Source organism: Sorex fumeus, unplaced genomic scaffold (assembly GCF_029834395.1).
Source record: "Sorex fumeus unplaced genomic scaffold, SorFum_2.1 ptg000020l, whole genome shotgun sequence".
In the NCBI taxonomy this organism is placed as follows: Eukaryota; Metazoa; Chordata; class Mammalia; order Eulipotyphla; family Soricidae; genus Sorex; species Sorex fumeus.
Genome location: NW_026606077.1, coordinates 4,453,523 through 4,475,910, shown reverse-complemented (window position 1 = coordinate 4,475,910; position 22,388 = coordinate 4,453,523). Strand labels below are relative to the sequence as shown.

General features: G+C 41.0%; 1 protein-coding gene across 1 annotated transcript in view; it reads right to left on the bottom strand.

Annotated features, from left to right (window-relative positions):
- The window catches only part of TET1 (tet methylcytosine dioxygenase 1), a 125,183-nt gene that overhangs the window by 15,590 nt on the left and 87,205 nt on the right, over window positions 1-22,388 (bottom strand). The window contains 6 exon segments of the mRNA XM_056113373.1: window positions 444-533; window positions 4,558-4,644; window positions 4,962-5,112; window positions 7,742-7,953; window positions 20,804-20,897; window positions 21,401-21,491. Of these exon segments, the coding sequence (XP_055969348.1) occupies window positions 444-533; window positions 4,558-4,644; window positions 4,962-5,112; window positions 7,742-7,953; window positions 20,804-20,897; window positions 21,401-21,491 (725 nt within the window).

Here is a 22,388-nt window from a genome sequence, read left to right as displayed (position 1 = left end):
ATGTTGAATTTGACAAGTGCTATTTCGATATCTACAAATGTGTCATGTATGATGTGGTTTTAGGGTTTTTTGTTTTGTTTTCTTTTTGGGTCAGACTCATTGGTGCTCAGGGTTTACTCCTGGCACTCTGGAATTACTCCTGGCAGTGCTAGGAGTACCACCTGGGATTCAGGAGCTAGAACTCAGGGAGGCCGCAGTTCCCCAAAGGACTCATTTTGTAAAAGCTGCCTGATCAAAATAGATACAAGTTTGAAGTCAAATCTGAAAAACCTTTAAAGATAATATTGTTTATATAGAGAGGATCAGACACAGTAACAACAAAGTCTCAAATGGAGACGTTACTGGGCCTGCTCGAGCAAATCGACGATCAACGGGAGGGTCTTTAATTTTAATTTAATTAGAGATGCTCATGTTAATAGCACGGAATAAAGATCCAAACGTACCTGATTTTGGTAAGCAAGGGGTGCATACTGCTTGTAAATAGGAGCCAATTCATTAGCCAAACTCTGCAAATTATCTTCAAGGTTTTTTTCCTATAGAAAAGACAGTCCATAAAAGTGATTTCATAATGAGATATTAAGTTAATGACACGAATGAAATCAGATGTGTTTTTGCAGTTGTTTACGTAGTGCTTAAATTATACTTACCATGAAAAGTAACTAGCCACAGGAAAAAACTGAAGCCCATTAGTTATTATAAAACCCTAATATATTAGCAATTATTATGGATTACATTTTTTGGTGAAACCAGTGACTGAAATCAGGGCCAAGCAAATGTAAGACATGAGTTCTACCACTTGGCCACTCAGAAGGAGAAACTTTTGGCGGTGTATATCGGTAACATATCCAGCGGTGTGAGGTTACTCTTAGCTTCGTGTTTGGGGAGACAATGCATTGTTGAGAATAGACTCAGACCACCTTCATACAAAGAATGTGTTCAGTCAATTGAGCCAGCTGTTCTGAGTTAATAAATATATTTTTGGGCCTGGTGGTACTCGGGGGACCGTATGGGATGCTGGGAATTGAACCCAGATTGGCTGTATGCAAGGCAAATGCCGGACCAGCTATAAAATCTCACCAGCACCCCTAATTCACATTTTTACATGGTATCTTCTTATAAATGGAGGGGCCAGCATGATAGCACAGTGGGGAAGGGCGTTTTCCTTGCAAGCAGCTGACCTGGGTTCAATCCCCAGCATCCCATATGGTTCACCTCTGCACTGCCAGGAGTAGTTCCTGAGTGCAAAGCCAGAAGTAACCCTGTGCATCTCTGGGTGTGACACCCCTTCCCCCACCATAGGAATTAGAGCTAAATTGAAAAGCTCTTCACTTCAATTAAAAAACTGATCACTCCTGCAGGCTGGGGGACCCCATAGAGAGCCTAGGACTCAACTTGGGAGTTCAAGGAAATGGCCTACTGGTTGTACTGCCACTCTGGCCCCCCAGAGGATCATAGCTCAAGAACCGTAGGAGCTGTACTATCTCTCGGACCCATGACCTTTCAAAAATCTGGATATCTATATGTAAAAGAAACATGAGATTTGGAAAGAAAGACAATGAGACTATTAAGCCAAGTGTATGCTTATGCACTGCCAGACCTGAAAAACCTCCATCCCCCACAAAAAAAAAAAAGGAAAAGGAAAAAGAAATGAGAGTCATGTCTTTGTTTTGAGATTTGGTGCATGGGCATGTGAAAAACACACAAAACTTTTCACATAAATGAATGATCCTTAAAGGTAAAGGCCCTCCCGTTGATCATCGATTTGCTCGAGCGGGCCCAGTAACGCCTCCATTGGAGACTTTGTTGTTACTGTGTCTGGCATATTGAATCCTCAGATATTTATGTGATAATTACCAAATTCAAAACCAGCCATTTAGACTTAGAGGTCAATTCTTGAGTACTTTCATAAAGTCTCTCTGTGATGGCAAAGCATCATTAATAACTACTTTTTTGCTGTTTGTGTTGTTGTTTTTATGAAGAAGAAACCCACGAAGTGCATAGGCACTGTGTATCTAGATGATAGCTTTCTATTTAATGTTCTACTTATATATATATCACTAAATAGAGCTTAATCATAATAAATCTGATCTGATTTTTAAAAAGATTTTGGGATCATACTCAAAAGATTAATCATTCAATTTATTTGAAAAAACATTTAAATTATGATTTAAACACCTATCTACAGGATTTGAGTAGGTAGAAAAATTGTGTTTTCAGGTAAGCAGGTCATCATGATCATCAAGGACCACTAATCAGATTGATTAAGGTGTCATTTTATTTAATAAGTCAATATGTTGAACAGGAAACTAAAAAAAAATTAAGGTTAAGAAGTCACCTACTGGCATCCTTTAATTCACGTTCTGTATTAGAAAATTGTGAATTTAAACTGTTTTATAAGAATGATCTAGCAGTTTTGACCTGGCAGGTTTCAGCCCGAAGGATTGGAGTGCATGCTTTGCTTTCAGAAGACTCAGAGTCATTCTTCAGCACTGTATGGTCACCGGAGTACTGAGCCATGATCAGTGCAAGCACCAATAGGCTTGACAATAAAAATAAAACTAGGTTCATTTTTACATATTCTTTACTCAGGAACCTACTCTACGTTCCACAGTGCTCCTCATCCTGCACTTGGTATTCAGTACCATCCATTTACATTAATGACTGTAATTCCACCTGGAGAACTTATTGATTTTTCCTTATCTAGTATACCTCCTTGGACTCCCTGGAGGAATCTATCTCCCAATGTGACAAAACTGAATTCCTATGTGTCCTCAACAAGTCTGATCCTCTATCAAAATACATTATGTTCAGAAACAAAAGCACGAGGCAAAATTTAAAAAATATTTGTAATCAAACACTGATGACCAAATTCAAATATCAACTGTTAATAATATACCAACTGTTAATCATATGCCAAATTAATATCAACTGTTTCATGAACTATTTTTTTTTCTTTTTTGGGTCACACCCGGCGATGCACAGGGGTTACTCCTGGCTGAGCACTCAGGAATTATTCCTGGGTGTTGGGAATCAAACCCGGGTCAGCCGTGTACAAGGCAAATGCTCTACCCACTGTGCTATTGCTCTAAATTGCTCTAGCCCCCTCATGAACTATTCTTACACTCAACTCATCTTGAGAAAAACTACTCTTATACATTGCCAATCTAGTGTTCAAAGAGCAGTGAGAGATCTTTTTAATCCCTCTTCTCCTTAAATCTCTTTGATACTCAATTCCTGCATTGGTTGACAAGGCTGTATGTGCAGCTTTTCCTTGCCCTGTTAAGCTTCATTTCATTTTGTCTTTCAGATCCTGGAAAGAACAATACTTCATGTCTTTTAAGCACTATACAAATGTTAGTTACTATAGTAGTAGCCTCAAGCAAATCTGACATTACATTTGTTGATTATATAACTGTCATTGTTACAGAATAAATATTTAATGGCCAAGTCAATACTATTAATAACTTTCTATGCTAACAAACAGGTAAATCAGAAATTATTAGACTGAAAACTTATTGGATTATTTTAAGGGCGAAAGGTCATCACATTATGACTGGTTCTGACCATTAAACATGGCACAGTGTCAATGTGATTCGCATTCAATTAACTTTACTAAAAGTTTTATAGTTTTCTTCCTAAAGGTCAATAATTTCACCTTAGACTTAATTTACAGTACTTCATCCGCAAAGCACAGTTCACTCTCATTTCCTCATTTCACTGCAGCAGCTGGGAACTCTACAAAATATCAGAGTTTTGATTATCTTTGCAAAGGCTTCCTAAGTATTTCTAAACCTTCTCATTGTATTACAAATATGAATGGATTAGTAATTACTGGGTTTCTTTGGCCTCCAAATAAATTAAAACTTGTAAATTCTATTTTATGCCCATCTAAAAATTTCTAATCGTACACTTGATGTTTTTCTAACATCTACCGTAGTGTCTTCCAAGCTGTGTGCTATGACTCATTAGAAGTTCTTGAAACCGGTTTATTGCAATACATTTTTAAAAAAGGCAATAAAATCATATAAAAATATACTGCACCATAAAAATGTCACAAAACATCTTGGATAATAAATTTTCCAGGTTTTAATATTAAATTTGTTACATCTAATGAAAGCATTATATTCTGATAGTTTTAAATTTTTTCACAGATGTCACTCTGTGGTTGCAGATTGTTTTTGTGTGATCTTAAAATATCTGGCAATGTTCTGGGGTCCATGTAGTACCAGGGATCCAACCTGGGCTTTTCCCATACAGAGTTCAGGCCACTGAGTCCTCTATCTGCCCCCCAAATGACATTTTTTATTCTGAGTCATAGCTCAAAGTTTGAAAAACACTAAATCTAAGAATTAATTGGTATCTAAATCTTCCCCAATGCAAACCAAGTATTCAAACGCCAATCTTAGTTGCTACAGGTGCCCAACCCCCACCCACTACCTACCCACCTCTTAGTTGTTAAGACTATGGAATGATACTAAAGGTCATTATTTGAATTAAAAGTGTAAGTACTAAATTTATTTAAACTTATCAGTAAGGTTGACTAATTTCTTTGCTCACCATGGCCTCTTGTCCCGGACAGATTCGATCCGGTTTCATATATCTTCTTTCTGGAATACGTCCTTTAGTAATTCTTTCATAGTAGCTCTGTGGGTGGTAAACTTTCTGAGTCTTTGAAATGTTGGCAAATGACTTAATTTATTCTTCCACTTTGGCTGGGTATAAATTTTGATGTCCTTTTAATAATGAGTCTTTCTTGGGGAGAGGGGGCCAGGGGCCGGGCACAACTAGAATTTGGGTTGAGAGCTTGATTCTTATCTAACTTATTTAAACTGGAAACTATTTACTTACATATATTTCTATGTTATCACTATCAGTTTTTAAGATATTTGTGAATTAACTATTTTTAAATAACGTACTTATATATTCATCATGTGATTTAAAAAATAGAAAAGAGCACTTACGTGTAAGGGAGAACTTGGATCAATTCTAAATCTTCTAGGGCTTGGACTTCTACCAAATTTGCAGCCATTAAAATACATACTCCACGAACAGCCGAAAGAAAAGGAAGCACCACAAGTTTCTGGATCAATCCCTTGACATACACAGGTCCGACTGTAATGGAATTTTAAGGGAATTGAAACTGACAAAGCAGGAAAATAGACTCTTTCAATTTTGCACTATCCTAAATACGGTGAATTAACTTATTTTAGCAAACAGGACTAATCACTGGGTTCAGAGCCAGGAGTAAGCCCTGAGTAAAATGGGATGACTCAGATCTCAAAAACCAAACAGGTCAGACTACAGAGTAATATGAAAGAAGGAGGGAGAAGTAGTTTAGCTGTTATTTTAAAAGTTTATCACAAAAGAAATATGGAAATATTATAAAACATCTTAAAATAGCAAAAACACTACTAAATGGGATAAGATTGCTTTTAAAAAGCTCTTAAAAGGGTCAAAAAATAGTATAGCCGGTAGGACATATGTCATATAGATAGCTGACCAGGGTTTGATTCCTAGCACCCTGTAATTACACACACACACACACACACACACACACACACACACACACACACATCTTTAATCACCAGGAGTTTGATCTCCAGGAGTAATCCCTGAAAGGAAAGCCAGGAAGCATCCCTGAACACCACCAGCGTGACCCCAAAACAAACAAACAAACAAGAGTAAGGATGGTAATGTAGCAACACTAAGTATATTAGTGTATCAAACTAGACCAGGGGCTGGAGTGATAGCACAGCAGTTAGGGCTCATGCCTTGCACACAGCCAGTCTGGGTTTGATCCCTGACCTGCCATATGGTCACCTGAGCACCAGGAATAATTCCCGAGTGCAGAGTCAGGGGTAACCCCTGAGGATCGCAGAGTGTGGCCCCAAAACAAAACAAAATGTATAAAAGCAGCTAATTAAATAAATTAATTTATACCTTAAAGGTAGGAAAATAATACACAATTCTTAGCTTTCCACTATCTAACAGCATAAATCTTAAAACCCACAGAGGCTGAGAAAAAAAAAGAAACCCAACCCAGGGCTGGCGTGATAGCACAGCAGGTAAGGCGTTTGCCTTGCAAGCAACCAACATGGCTGATCCAAGTTCGATTCTTCTGCCCCTCTCGGAGAGCCTGGCAAGCTACCGAGAGTATCTCGCTCACACGACAAAGCTTGGCAAGCTAGCCATACGTATCCCATATGCCAAACACAGTACCAATTGTCACAATGGAGACGTTACTAGGCCCGCTCGAGCAAATCGATGAACAACGGGAGGACAGTGACAGTGAACAGTGATGTACAAAATTAAAAAGCAGAGATAAGAGGAAATGGGACTGAGGATATGACTTAGCGGTAAACCTTATGAGAGGACGAAGGAAAGAAGTTTCAAATAAGGTAGATATAGATATTTTTAAAACCTTTCATTTGTAAATAGTGACAGTAAAATAAGAAGAAAGAAAAATCTTTAGAGGGGCTGAATGACAGAATAGCACCGAGGGTGTTTGCCCTGCATGTGGCTGCCCTGGGTTCGATTCCCTGCATCCCATATGGTCCCCTGACCACCGCCAGGAGGAATTCCTGAGTGCAGAACCAGGAGTAACCCCTGAGCATCACTGGGTGTGACCCAAAAAGAAAAAAAAAAGAAGAAAAAAGAAAAAACCTTGGAAAATATCTATATTTCTAGAAATCCTGCAGGATTTCTAGACCCCCAAATGCAGATACACTGTTAACAATCTTTTTGAATACTGGAATGGAAAAGAATGGAATATAAGAGATGGTTAATGTTAAAATAAAAGGTAGAGAGAACTGAATACAACAGTATAAAACAATTACAATCGGGACCGGAGCAATGATACAGCGGGTAGGGTGTTTCCCTTGCATGAGGTTGACCCGGGTTCAATTTCCAGCATCTCATATGGTCCCCCAAGCACTGTCAAGAGTAATTCCTGAGCGCAAAGCCAGGAGTAACCCCTGAGTATCACTGGGTGTGACCCCCCCCCCCCAAAGAAAGTCACTTAACACTGAGTAAATGGACAAATAAGCAAATGTGACAGCATAGCGCAATGGTTAAAGTCATAGGAAAGGACCCTTTCTCCAACAACGTGAGAGGAAATGCAAAACAGTACCTATAGGCAAATACTTTTCTTTTTCTTGGGGGTGGGGTGGGGGTCATACTCAGGGCTGCTTAGGGATCACTCCCTCAGGACTTTGGCACCATATGGGGTGTCATTGATGGGCCCATGTAGAACACACTCAAGGCAAATGCCATCAGCAGCTAAACCAATACTCTGGCCCATTTAAAATTTTATCTGAATATATATATATATATGCCAAACAAACTAAAATAACCCACTCTCCAAATCTTTTTTTTTTTTTTGGCGCTTCGTTGATGCTCAGGGGTTGCTCCTGACTCTGTGCTCAAGAATTACTCCTGGTGGTGCTTGGGGGAGCATATGGGATGCTGGGAATTGAACCCTGGTCGGCTGCATGCAAGGCAAACGCCCTACCTGCTATGCTATCGCTCCAGCCCCTCTCCCCAAATCTTAAGGGTGAGACAAGTCAGGTATCAAGGAGGTAAGGAGATAAAATCGAATATTCTAAAGACGAAGGTTGCAAAGGAGAACCTCTTACAATGGCATGATTCACTATGAACTTAAAGAAATATTTCTTCCTTGTGGTTCTCTTCTGTTGTCTGCTTATAGGCCTGAGTGGCAGAATATTGCGAAACAAATGATTACTTTTCATTCAGCGTGCATCTCCGGTCCGTGGGGTGACCGTTGTATGCCTTCAGGTTGTCCGTGAGCTCCGAGTACAGTCGGTTGGCCAGTGGGAGCGGGATGCCATCCCACACCATGATGAGCACCACAATCACGGCTGTGGAGCAGTGGTGGCCCGGGCGCCGTCGGACCAAGCAGAGGACTTTTTCTTCTTTGCTTCTTCTTCTTAATACCTGAAAGAAAAAACGAAAAAGAAAGAAAAGAAAGCATTTTTTTAATGGAAACAAACAACAACAAAAAAAAAAAACAGAAAGTAAAAAATAATGAATATTCCTTTTAACACTGTGTGTGGAGGCTGGAAGATAGCACAGCAGTTCCCCAATTGCCTGGCAGCTGCCCAACCTGGCCTTGATCGCTGGCAGCAGAACCATGAGTAAACCTCGAGCACATTGTTTTAGGGATAAAACAATGCAATTTCCATCGTTCAAGGGCTATAGAGATACCGCAGTGGACTAAGAACATGGTTCGCATTCAGGAAGTTCCATCCCAGGCAACCCGCTAGCCACTGAGAACCTGCAGGAGTAACCCACAGAGCCAGGCAATAATGTGCAGTATGAGGTCTCCCGCATAAGGAATGCCTGGGTAAGTCCCCAGCACTGCATGGTCCATGGAGCATCTGAGAGGGATCCCTGAGCACGGCTGGGAGCAGACTTTGGGCACTATAGGGAGTGGCCTCCCCCCAAAAATTAATTTGAGTGTTAGAAATTTTGCTCATCCATGCAAGGTATGAGCAAGGTTCAAAATCTTAAACTCTATTTCACCATGAGAGATCCCCAGCAGTAGCAACAACGAAGAAAGTAAATTTTGGAACCTGAGAAAATCATGAATGCTTCCCCAGGGTAAGGTATTCTGCTATATTGAGATTAATATTTAAAACAAAATTTTCGCAATACTTAAAATTTTCCATGTTCATAGGACAGAAGATACTAGCTCATATGCTTAAGGTTGTTCAAAAGCTGTGATGAATCCAAAATGCAGTTATTAGCGTTGAATATATATTCATTTATCTTATACTGTACTGTACCCATGGGCTAAAGAAAACATCACTGCAGGATTTAGGACCGCTGGTTTCTAAATTTGTGAATTGATCTCTGATGATGCCACGTACACAAAAAGTGTTCCTGGTGTTGTTTGTGGTTCCTGGCATGGAAAGTAATCTTCAACTGGGCGAGTCACGTATGTGTGAGCACAACAACCAAATGTGAGTGACCCTCGACAAGCACCACACGGTTTGGCGAAGATCAGAGGATGTACCAATGCACTCCAAGGCACCATTATCAGACCCTGAGCATCATTTGGTTTGTCCCTGGGGTCACCCAGCAAGGAAGGAAGGGGCTTTGCGGATGAATCCTCAGTCCCTTTCATTGATCTGTTGACTCTGCTGCCAGAAGGGCCCCCAGGGGCCCTGAGAAATACTGGGAGAAGAAAGGAAAAGGAAAAACGAAAGGAAGGGGGGGGAAAGGAAGGAAAAGAGAAAAATAAATCTGCACCACAAAGATTTGTAAATCTACAACTGTACCTCATGGTGCTTCACTAATTAAAAAAAAAAGAAAAGAAAAAAAAAAAAAAGAAAGAAAAAGTCCACAAAAGCTTCTTTACAACTGCAAGGTTTTTTTATTCACAAATAAAGGAGGAGAAAATTTCTAAACAAAAAAAAAAAAAGCACATTAAAATAAAATTATAGCACTTAAATATTTTTATAATAATGTGACATAACAGAAACACAGCATATCAAGTAATATAATATGTAATACCATAAGCACTATGCATGTTCGCATAATATGTAATTCTGTAATATTCAATGCCGTGCACATAAACACCATACCATAGCATATGTAACACTAAGCACCATAAAGTTTTGCTGTTACTGCGATTTTCAAATTTCTTAACACCAATATATTTTTTTAGGCTGTAATTGTTAACCTGCTTTTATCGGAAGAGCTTTCTCACCTAAATGACCTAAATTTAGGAAAGTTGAACTTATATGTGCATACTTTACAATGATGCATTGTAATAAAGACCACAATAAAATAAATAATGAAATAATGACCAATAAATAAATAAATAAATCTGCACATAATGTGAAACCTGCCCTAGCAGCACCCTCTCATTTAAGCAGCACAGCGGCTACAACCCTGTCATCACAACAAAACACGACAAGAAACGGAAACAGAACAGAGGGTCAATGAGCAAGTACTAAGTAAATGGATAAACTAAACATTGCTCATCGGAGTCCGCAGAGATAGTTCAAGTGGCACTTGTCTCGCACATGGTAGAACCTGCCTCAGATCCTGGACACCACCGTGTGACAACCCCCCCCTCCCCAAAAGCACAGTCCATTGCGACTCCCCCAATAATAAATGGCTAAAACTAAAGAGGTTTGTTAGAAAGTGTATGGTCTTACCTTGCTCCTGCTCAAACATACTGTTTTTGAAATTTAAGGAAAGTTTACTTTAAGAAATCTTCACAGGGGTTGGGAGAGAGAGTACAGCCAGTGAGGTCCACAACCAGAAGTGATCCCTTAGCACTGAGTAAGCCCTGAGCACTTCTCAGTATGGCCCAAACATTAATAACAAAGCAAACCAAAAAAATGACCCTTCCCAGGGCAGTACAGTAGAGCCCTTTTTTGGAGGGCTGAAGCCCCAGGTTCAATCACTGGCACTGAAAGAAACAAAAAATACAAAGAAACCTGCGCCTAGGAACCATGTTGATAAAGCAGGTAAGTTCTAGAAAAAGAGCATCTGCTCTGCAGGTGGGCAGCAGATCACTGTTCCCTTGCACTGAGGCACCACATGGAGTAGCAAAGTGTTTTCAAGCTCTGAAGCCAAGTTTGAGGACACTGTATATGATAACAGGAATAGTATGACAGCAGAAGAGAAAGATTAACAGAAACTTTTGGAAATACATGCTGCCTATCAAAGCTGGGGAGCTGACAGAGATCTGAAAAAGACGCAGAGTAACAATAGGAAGCCACATCAGGCAAAAAAGTAAAAATCAAGGGCTGGAGAGAAAGCAGAGAGTGCAGGCCCACCATGACAATGACAGGTGGAAAGGACCACCCTGGGCAAGAACTGAGTACCGAAAGGTAAAGTGATATACAGGATAATGTTTCAGTATCTGTATTACAAAACACAAAGCGAGCGAGTGAGCGAGAGACAGAGAGAGAGACAGAAACAGAGAGAGACAGACATGAGAGACAGATAGATAGATAGATAGAGAGAGAGAGAGAGAGAGAGAGAGAGAGAGAGCGGTCTGACATAGAGGGAGGGGGAGGCTGGGGTTGGGATGGGAGGGAAACTAGGGACATTGGTGTCGGGAAAAGTATATTGGTGAAAAGTTGAGTGCTAGAACATTGTATGACTGAAGCCAATCATGAACAGCATAGTACCTATGCATCTCACTGTGATTCCATAAAAAAAAAGGGGGGGGAGAGAAATAAAAATAAAGAAGGAAAAAGAAAGAAAGAAAGAAAGAAAGCAAGAAAGCAAAGAGGCAGCTCAGTCGAGTATGATCCTGGTACCACGTGGTTCTCTGTGTATTGCCACTTGCATCACTGGGATCCCCTGAGCAACACTGGGGTGACCCAGAATCCCCACGCTGCAGGGTCTGAGTGTCACAAATGTCCCCTAACACCACCAATGGTCATGCCCAGTACAGAGCTTGGAATAATCCCTGAGCACTGATGGGGCTGCATTTCCCTTCCCCTTCTTAAAAGTAAAATAAAATAACTACCCGAGTTGGTCGGGTTATAAAATGCTTTAACAGCTATGAAAAACACCGCGAACATGTCTTGAACTGGTGTTTGCACTGTCATGCTCCTAGCATGGTTGTTCCTAACAACCAGAAGGTTCCAATCTGACAAATGCCCATAGATGAAACACAGCATTGTACATATACAGTGGAATAGTGGACCAACTTCAAAAAAGAGAAAAGCCTTCTCACATTTACCGACAAAGACAACCCTTTAGGATATAAGCTAGATCCTGAAAGACAAAGAAGTTTTCAGTGCATTCATACAAGTAGTCTATAAAATTCACAGAAACCAAAATAGGATGGTGGGCTGCAAGGGAAGGCGTGAGAAAATGAAGGTTTGTTTGAATGATAGAAGAGACTCACATTCAAGATAAACCATAGAGTCAACATTTTCACAAGCCAATGTACCTACGCTTAAGTATTGCTCATGTCAATACAAGTAGACAACCCCTTTGGAACACCGTGTTGGTGTTAACCAACTGCTCAGACACATAGTGCCAATAGCCAGCAAACCCCCATATACCACTTGTATATAACAGAGGTGTATTCTTTTGTGGGGAGAGGAGGAAACGGAGGGGAGGGGAGGCCACACCAGACTTGGTTGCAGGCTAAGTCAAGCACGTCAACCACTGTATTGTCTCTCTGACCTTTAGAAGTGTATTCCCAAAGACAAAATCAATTCATAATCAGCCCAGCTCAAAACAACTGAAATGTCAATCATCAAAAGAATTTGCAATAAACTTTATCTACCTTTGCAATTGTGGGAGTGGCAGCTAGATAAAATTGGGGGTATGTCAAGCAAGGTCCGAATCTACTGCCAGGACTGTATACACAAGCAAAGTAAGTTCTTAACTACTTGAGTTACAACCGCACTCAATTTTATCTGGCCTTAATCGCAATGAAAATAATCAATTTCATTGCTATTGCAGACTAATCTTATAATTACATTGCTACATGAAAGAAAATACATGATGAAAGAATGCATTATAGGAGACAGGAAAGCGGGTATTGTCAGAGGATTTTGGAAGAGAATAAAAATTTTTCTAAGATCTGGAGAGAGTACGGTGGGTAGGGTGTTTGCCTTGACATGGCCCACCCAGGTTCGATTCCCAGCATCCCATATGGTCCCCTGTGCAATGCCAGGAGTAATTCCTGAGTGCAGATCCAGTAGTAACCCTGAGTGCCAATCCGCCAACTCCCAAAAATAGTTTTCTAAGGTGCCATAAATGTGAATATTGGTTATGAGTGAGTAGGTGTGTGTGTGTGTGTGTGCGCACGCGCACCTGTGTGTCCCCATGCACTTGGTAGGTAGGGGCCCACCCAGCCTAGGTTCTCTCCACAGCTGTGTCTCAGACAGGTCTGGAACCACTTTGTTTCTTTCTACAGCTGTCTCTCATCTATGTCAAGACCATGCTCTACCATATACAATCTCTTTCGATCAAGATCACAACCATCCTGTTATTCGTCGATTGCCTCGAGCAGGCCCCAGTAACGTCTCCTTCATACTAGCCCTGAGATTTTAAAGAAAGTGCCATATTCAAGGCTCTTTAGGAGAATGAGACCCATCATTGTTACTGGTATTCGGCATATTGGGTAAGCCACGGGGAGTTTGCCAGACTCTGCCGGGTGGGCAGGTTACATTCGGTAGCCTGCCAGTATGTCCAAAGTAGGAATGAGATAATAAGATGTCAAGCGGCTGCGAATGTGGCCGCGCTTCCAGGAGCTACAATCTGCGTTTTTTATCATAAAGAAGCTACCAGATAATTTTTTGGAGAGTGGAGAAACAATTCACTCTAAGCAAATATGTGTGTCAAATTTGCCTCTTTCCCCCAGCACTGACTGACTGTACATTTGGCCATTCTTATCCTACTGTAAGTGCTTTCCCATTGTGACTGGGAGTAACAATTCAACAGAGAGTAAGTGTTGAATAAAGGATCTATACAAACTGGGCAAAGCCAAGTACAGCAAAAACTTCTCTTTATATCCAGTTTAGACTGAGCTTTTTCACGGGTCTGACCATCCCACCTATCCACTAATCTAGGTGACGTGGATCCACACCAGAGCCTGACACATTTAAGGCCAGTGCCACACTGCTGAGCGACAAAGCCTGGTCCCTGTTATTTCATTTTAAACATCACTTTTGGGAGCAAGGCTGGGAGTCACCCTCAGCAACGCACAGGGGTTATTCCTGGCTTTGCACTCAGGAATGACTCCTGGCAGTGCTTGGGGGACATATGGGAATCTGGGAACCAAACCTGGGTCAGCCGCAGGCAAGGCAAACAGTCTACCTGCTGTGCTACTGCTCCAGCCTCCATCACTTCTTTTTATACACAGTATATACCACAAATCTCTCACCAAATATTGATGTCAGTAATTTTATTCATTTCGTATTTCTTTCCCATTTTGATAGTTTCCCCATCTCGTAGCTTAAGAGACAAAACTAGTTTCTCACCATTGGCAGTGAGTTAGGCATTTTCTCATGATGGCTAAAGTTACCCTTTGCTAAATTACAAATTGTTTATTTTCTCTTAGCTCGCTAAAGGATTTTATACATTTTCAATAACAAATTTATGATTCATTTATATGTAATATTCAATGCCTAATCAAGGTTTTTTATATCCAGAGAATTTTATTATGATCTTTTATAAATTATGAGATAATAATTTTTTATAATTTATAAAAGAGTATAATAAAATTCTCTGGATATAAAAAAAACACCTTGATTATTATCTCATTCCTACTTTGGACAAACTGGCAGGTTACCGAATGTAGGTGCCCACATGGCAGAGTCTGGCAAACTCCCCGTGGCGTACCCAATATGCCAAATACAATCTCAGGGCTAGGATGAAGCAGACGTTACTGGGGCCTGCTCGAGGCAATCGACGAATAACAGGATGATTTGTGATTTGATAGTGTCCACGAACTTCCTCATTGTTCAGGAAAACAGGGCTGTTTCCCTTCTCTGGACAAATAATTAACCATGACTGAGGAAGAGAAAGGGAAGGGGTTAGGGGTTGGGACATGAACAGGGATTACCAGTGGCTACTCTCAGCTCTGCTCAGTAATCATTCCTGGTGGTGCTCAGGGACCATACGTGGAATTGGGAATGAATTGGAATTGGCGGAACTGCCAAGCATCTCATCCCCTGCACTAACCTTCTGGCTGTAAAATTGAATTTTTTATGTTCCTGGTACGACATATATGGTTCCCTGGGTTTGGTCAGGAGCGATACCTGAGCACAGATTCAGGAGTAAGCCCTAACAATTCTGGGCATGTTCCAAACCCTAAAACAAAAAATATCTGACATACCTTACAAATTGTATGTAAAGAAATGATCCTAGAACAGAACTCTGAATAAGGAAAACAACTTTGTTTTCCTTTTTCCTAAAGGATATGATTGAATATGACCTAAAGATTAGATAATAATATTGTATAAGCATTGATAATTGGGTAGAGGTTATGTAAGATTCTCATAATTGTATTGTGGTTATGTAAGAGAATGTTCTGGTTCTCTTTGAAAACAATACTAATGTATTTAGGGGCAAAGGGCATCAAATTACTTTTACAAATTACTAGTTAAGTATTCAAAGGAGCGGAGCCACTGGGAAGGCAGCTCAGGAAGTTAGGCCAGGCAGTAGGGCACTGCATAGCCTTCCTGGGCCACCGACGTAGTGGATGACACCGGGTCCTGAAAGTACACAAACTGTGGGTGTGATGCTCAGTGGTAGTGGACAAGCTCTAAGATCCAGAAGAAATTCAGAGATTGGAGTCACACTGCCAGGTACCGAATGTAACCTGCCCACACAGCAGAGTCTGGCAAACTACCCGTGGCATACCCAATATGCCGAAGACCAGTAACAATGATGGGTCTCATTCTCCTAACCCTAAAAGAGCCTTGAATATGGCACTTTAAAATCTCAGGGCTGGGATGAAGGAGATGTTACTGGTGCCTGCTCGAGGCAATCGACGAACAACAGGATGGTCGTGATCTTGATCGTGATCAGAGTCACACTACAGTGCCATTTCTTGTCACGCAGATGACTTGGCGTTCAATCCAGGTCCTGAGAGCCGACCCAGGAGCCAACCCTGAGGACTGACAGTTGTGGCCCCCAAAGCGAAAACCAACAAAAATTTTGTTTCCGCAAAATGAATGCTTGAGTGGAAAGCAACACAGTTCAACAAAATGAACGTCTCGCTGGAGAAAGAGTCCAGTGGGGAGGGTGCTGGCATGGAAAGCAGGTGTGAGCAGTACCAGGAAGGAGCAATCCCTGAATGGAGAGCCGGAAGCCGCTAAGCCATTTGATGGGTTTACCCCACCCAAAACAAACATAAAATAAACATGCTAAGATGGGTATTAGCCATCTCTCTCTCTCAGGATTTCTTTTTTCTGTTTTTCAAAATGTACAGAGAGGCAGGAGGGATAGTACAGTGGGTAGGGCTGTGCCTTGCACAGGGACGACCAGATTAGATTCTCAGCATCCTATATGGACCCCAGAGCACCACTGGGAGTAGCTCCTGATCACAGAGCCAGGAGTAAACCCTGAATGTCACTGGGTGTGGCAAAAAAAAAAAAAAAACTAAACCCCTCCCCTGCAGAGAAAGTTCACACTCTAGAAAGCTTTAAGTGACTAAGGATAAAGAAAATTGAAACTTTTTTGAAAAGCGTGTGAGGGAGTATGAAAAAAGCCCAGTCATTGCTGTCAGAAGGCAATGCTTCCACAGGGGAGAAGTCTAGAAGTAGGGGCCAATATGATACAGGAGGTACAGTAGGGTATTTGCCTTGTACTTGGCTAACTCAGATTTATTTTATGTTTTTTTTTTCTTTTTGGTTGACACCCAGCGATGCTCAGGGGTTATTCCTGTTCTGCACTCAGCAATCACTCCTGGGGCGGTGTTTGGGGGACAACATGGGATGCCACGGATCGAACCCTGGTCGGCTGCGTGCAGGGCAAACCCCCTACCCACTGTAATATCACTTCGACCCCCCACCCCCCAGGTTTTTTTTTCTGTTTTTGTTATTTTTTTGTTTGTGTTATTTTTAAAGGAGAAATTATATTCATTAAAAAATTGGTGAAGGAGCTGGAGCGATAGCATAGCAGGTTAGGGCGTTTGCCTTGCACAAGGCTGACCTTGGTTGAATTCCCAGCATCCCATATGGTCCCCTGAGGACTGCCAGGAGTAATTCCTGAGTGCATGAGCCAGGAGTAACCTTTGTGCATCGCCGGGTGTGATTCAAAAAGAAAAAATAAATTGGTGATACATTTTAATTCTAATTTTTGCTAACGCTGTGTCAGGGAACTGAGTAACTTTATTATGACTTTATCATTAAGAGTCTTCACAAAGGGCTGCATAACCTCACCCATTCTTTTGCGGGAACCTTCGATGCTCACCTTTTGATCAGTACCAGTGATGCTAACTTCTCTCTGTCCATGCGGCTCTGAAGCTGGTAAAGAATCTGAGCACTGAGTTTAACATCTAAATGGAATATTAGTAAAACCCTAACCCATTCCTTTTGGGGTTGTAGATATAGCATTAAAATGAATCCTCCTGGGAAGAAAATGCATTGCCATGAGATTGTTACTGTCTTAATGATTACCACAATCATTATTGTCATCACCATGGGTTAACTTGCCAATAATTATTAAATAAATCAGCAAGAGAACAGAGAGGAGAGAACCAATGCTTTCTCTCACTGTTCTCTTTTATGGGCACCTGGCAGAAGTTTTGACAATACTATGATAGAATGAGGGGCTGCAGTGATAGCACAGTAGGTAGGGCGTTTGCCTTGCATGCGGCTAACCCGGGATCAACTCCTCCATCCCTCTGAGAGCCCGGCAAGCTACCAAGAGTATCCCGCCCGCACGGCAGAGCCTGGCAAGCTCCTCGTGGCGTACTCGATAGGCCAAACACAGTAACAAGTCTCACAATGGAGATGTTACTGGTGCCCAATCGAGCAAATCGATGAACAATGGGAGGACATTGCTACAGTGCTATGAGAGCTTAACAGTACATGCAGGAAGCCTACGCAGATTTGATCCCTGGCCCTGCATATGGTTCTGAAGCACAGTAAGGTACAATGCCTGAATGCTGAGTCAGGAGTACTCCTGAGCATAGCTGAGTGTGGCCCCCAAAATTGGCAAAGTAAAACTGTCTAGGATCGCTGGCACAGTGAAACTAAGACAATACAAAGAAAAACAAAGATGCCATTTAACTTAATTCAACCGTCATATTTGTTTACTAAATGAAAACAGGTGTTCACTATATTGCACATTTTTCCATTTATTAGGAGTGAAAAAATGAATTTTAAATAAAGTAACTTGTAAAGTTCTCAAGAAATTCTCATTAATGTGATTATTTTAGCAGTGATTTCAGTCTAATTATTTTCCTTTCAAACATACTTAATAGATTTTTAATTTTGTTTAAAGATTATATATATATTTTTTGTAATGTAGGGAGCTGGAGTACAGTGGGCAAGGCATTTACCTTGTGTATGGCTGAACTGGGTTCGATCCCCAGCATCCCATATGTTTCCTAGAATCAGTAGTAAGCCCTGAGCACTGCTGGGTGTGGCCCTATAACCACATAAATAAATATGTAAGCTTGGGGGTTGATTTTGGGTCACACCTGACCATGCCCATGGTTCACTCCTGCTCTGCACTAAGGGATCACTTCCGGCAGTACTTGGGGACCATATGGGATGCTGGGGTTGAAACCTGAATAGACCGAGTATAAGAAAAATGTCCTACCAACTGTTATCACTCCAGCCCCCTTAATTTTTTTAAAAATTGTTTCTTAGCAACTGTGGTTTTTATTTCTTTGTCTTTTTATTCATAGTTTCTGTATTTGTGAAAAATGTCAGATACATATGAAATTATAGGAACATCCTGACTGGAAAAATTGCAAACTGAAAAATGAGAAAGCAAATTTACTGAAGTGAACATGAAACGGGCCAGAGTGATAGGACAGGAGGTAGGGCTCTTTGCCTTGCATGTGGCCCACACGGGCTAAATCTTTGACATCCCATACAGTCCCCAGAGTACCACCAGGAGTAATTACTGAATACAGAGCCAGGAGTAACTCCTGAGCACAGTTTTTTGTCCCCCAAACGAATGAACGTGAAAATGCCAATAAACATACTTATATTTCTTTGAAACTCAGAATCACTGAAGATTTAACAATAATAAAAATTTTTAAAAGGTTATTGTTCAAAATTTTGAATTTTCCCACTGTGTGTCCGTGTAGGGCTTTGGGATGGGAAAGGGGTTTCAGGGCATAGTCGGCTGTGCTCGGGAATCATTCCTGCCAGTGTTCAAGATTCTTGGCAGATATTTGAACCAGAGTCAGCTACATACAAGGCGAGCTCCTTAGCCATAATAGCTCTCTTTAACTAACACATTTCTAAATCTGTTCATAAAAAGAAGGGGGCCTAGGGCTGGAGCGATAGCACAGCGGGTAGGGCGTTTGCCTTGCACACGGGCAACCCGGGTTCGATTCCCAGCATCCCATATGGTCCCCTGAGCACACCGCCAGGAGTAACTCCTGAGTGCAGAGGCAGGAGTAACCCCTGTGCATTGCCAGGTGTGACCCAAAAATTAGGAAAAAAAAAAAGAAGGGGGCCTAGAGGAATAATACCTTAGGGGTCTGGTTACCCTATAAACTTAAGACTGAGTTTGTTTCCCATATTCCCATGCAGGCCTCGTGCTATCTTTTTAGCTCTGCTGTTTTGGGGGCAACCCTGTGCTCTATGACACCATTGGCAGCGGTTGACTTTAGGCCGTGTAGTGGTCAAGGTGTGCGAGGGCACCAAAGCAAGGTACACCCCAAAGAATTTGAGAGCAGGTATCTGACTCCTGGCTCTGTGCTTAGGGATCAGATGCAGCTTTGGGGATCAAAAGCGTCTGTCGTGGGGCCTGAGCAATAGTATAGTGACCAGGGCCTTTGCCTTGCACATGGCTGACCCAGGTTGAATACCCGGTATCCCATGTGGTCCTCAGAGCACCACCAGGAATGATTCCTGAGGATTGTCCGGTGTGACCCAAAAAGCCAAAAAAAAAAAAAAAAAAAAAAAGTGTGTCGCAAGGAAGACAAATACACCTCAGCCTCAGTAACATCTCTCCAGCCTGATAGAATTTTTTTAAATTAAGACTTTTGAAAGTAGTAGGACATCACTCTTTTACATATGCATTTCTGCATACATAAAATAGAAAACTAGCTGTGAAAAAAACGCTTGGCCTATGTGGCAAAATATTTGGTTTAGGGTCAGGGAGAGGGCATACAAAATACACATGCTCTGAATATTGGGAGGGCCTCTTAAATACCCCCCCCCAATTGAAGCAAAATGTGCCAAAGATAGCTTAAAAAACAAAATTAAGCAATTTATTAAATTTTTGCTGAGAGCTTTGTAACTGCTCTCATGGTGATTCAATAAATAAAATTATAAAAAATGAACAAAAAAAAAAGTAAGGTGGAGTTCATGCCCAATTCTATCAGCTCATCAGTGGCTGAAAAAATAGCAGTACTCCTACTTTGAAAAAAGAAAAGTTTTTGTTTTCAATATAGTGTGAACTTCATTAATGTGAAGTCTGGTGGAAATTTAACTGGAAAGACTTTCAAAATACAGTAAATGATGACAAGTTACTTCTGAATGGCTCGATACCATTTCTTTTTCTTTCTTTCTTTTTTTTTTTTTTTTTGGTTTTTGGAGCACACCTGGCTGTACTCAAGGGACCATATGGGATACTGGAAATTGAATCTGGGTCTGCTGCTTGCAATGCAAGGGACTTTTCCACAGCAACATCTCTCTAGCCCCCTGAAACCTATTCTTTATGGTATGGAATCAAAAGTGTACTTAATCATTTCTAAAAGTACATTGGTAACGAGAGGCCTAGAGTAAGAACTCAAAGGACTGAAGTAGTTTGCATGTGGGAGCCCCCTTGCACCACATGGGTTCTAAGCACTTAGTCAAGGGTAACCTGAAGTGATCACTAGGTTTGGCTGAAACAAACAAAGAAAAATAAAGGTACATAAGCAAACTATAATGTGGTGAAGAGATCACTAATTGAGACCAGGGAAAGATTACACTCTATGTAATATGAAGGCAACACATGTTCTCACATCCTAATAAAAACACCCTGACCACCCCATCAGCCATGCTAAGACACCTTCCCTGGCATTTCCCTAAGTGTAATGAAAATTACTATGTAGTTCACTGTTGTTATTTAATATGTGGCCTAAATCTATTTAAAAAAATAGCAAACACAAAATACTTACCCACTTTGCAACTGGACACCCTTGAGAGCTTTTTCCTTCTTTTCCCGTATACACTACTACTTCTAGCCTTACTGCTTTTCCTTTTTGACCAAATCTAAATAGAAAACACAGTGAAGGAAAAAAACAATTGCAATGAACTGCAACAGAAACTTGAAAACTATACCTGTCAGCATCTTTGTACGCAAAACAGTCATTGAAGAGATTGGGGGCAAAAAAAAAACCAAATTCCTCATCACTTATTTTTGTTAAAAATGTACATTGATGTGGAAGAGAAGTCTATACTCTTATAAATGACCTAGCTCTGAGACAATAAAAGGATTATAAAGATCGATAATGATCAATGGGACTGTTTCTACCATTATACATTAAGACAAAAATGTATTTCTGAATTTTAACAAAATAGCCTGTTTTTGGTATCTTGTTGGGTGCCCAATGGCTCATGGGAAGAGTAATTTAGCAAAGAGACACCAGGACAGAATTATTTGCCTTGGATCTCAGAAACATCCAAATTCACCTCACATTTGTTCTCAGAGAAAACTTCTCTGCATTAAGGTGCACAGACAGGCAGAATTGTGACCGGGAAGCGTATTTCCTCACCTATTCTCCATGATTTCCCTGACAGCAGCAACATTTGGTCCTGCCCCAAGGTGTGTATAATATGGGCCTTTGTCTTTTTGTATACCTCGATCTGTGGAAGGAATAAGATTATTAGACCCAAGCTTCACAGAATTGCAGAGGGGCAAAAAGGGACTATTTTAAACTGAGTTTTTGTTGACTCCAAAGCATAAATGTTTCTTGAAAAGGTTTTGGTCAATTTTAATAATTAAAGTCTAAGACAATAGGCCCTTGAATTTATCTTGATCCTTTAACTCCTGTTCTTGATTTTAGTCACTCTCTTTCTTGGAATAAAGGATGGAAAAAACCTTTTAAGACGAGGGTCATGCTTATTGTCAAATTGAAATCTTGAAGATGTAATGTCATGATTACAATGTAAAAGCTAAGAAGGTTCTATAAGAGGGACAGGTTTGAATTGAGTACGTGGTTGTCAAGCAGGATTATAAGCATTTATGATCAGAGAGGGTAGGGAAGAAGGTGCTGTCCCTGTGCGGAGCCAAGCCTGGTTCTTTTTCTGGAAATGCATGGTGCACAAACACAGAACAGGAGCCAAGCACCTCTGGCTGTGATCCCAAAACCCAAAAAATCCCCCCAAATTAAAAACATGGGAAAAAATACTACTACTACTACTAATGCTATCACATAACAAAACTCACAGTTTTTAACTTCAGAGAATAATGTTTACAGTGTGAATTTTTATATGTGAATCATTTCTTTTTTTTTTCTTTTATTTTTGGGTCATGCCTGGCGATGCTCAGGGGTGACTCCTGGCTCTGCACTCAGAAATTACTCCTGGCAGTGCTTAGGGGACCATATGGGATGCTGGGAATCGAACCCGGGTCGGCCGCGTGCAAGGCAAACGCCCTACCCGCCGTGCTATTGCTCCAGCCCCTATTTCTTATAAAACAGAAAGTTTAGCCTGACAAAATTCTTTTGTTTGTTTTTGGGCCACACCTGGCTGTGCTCAGGG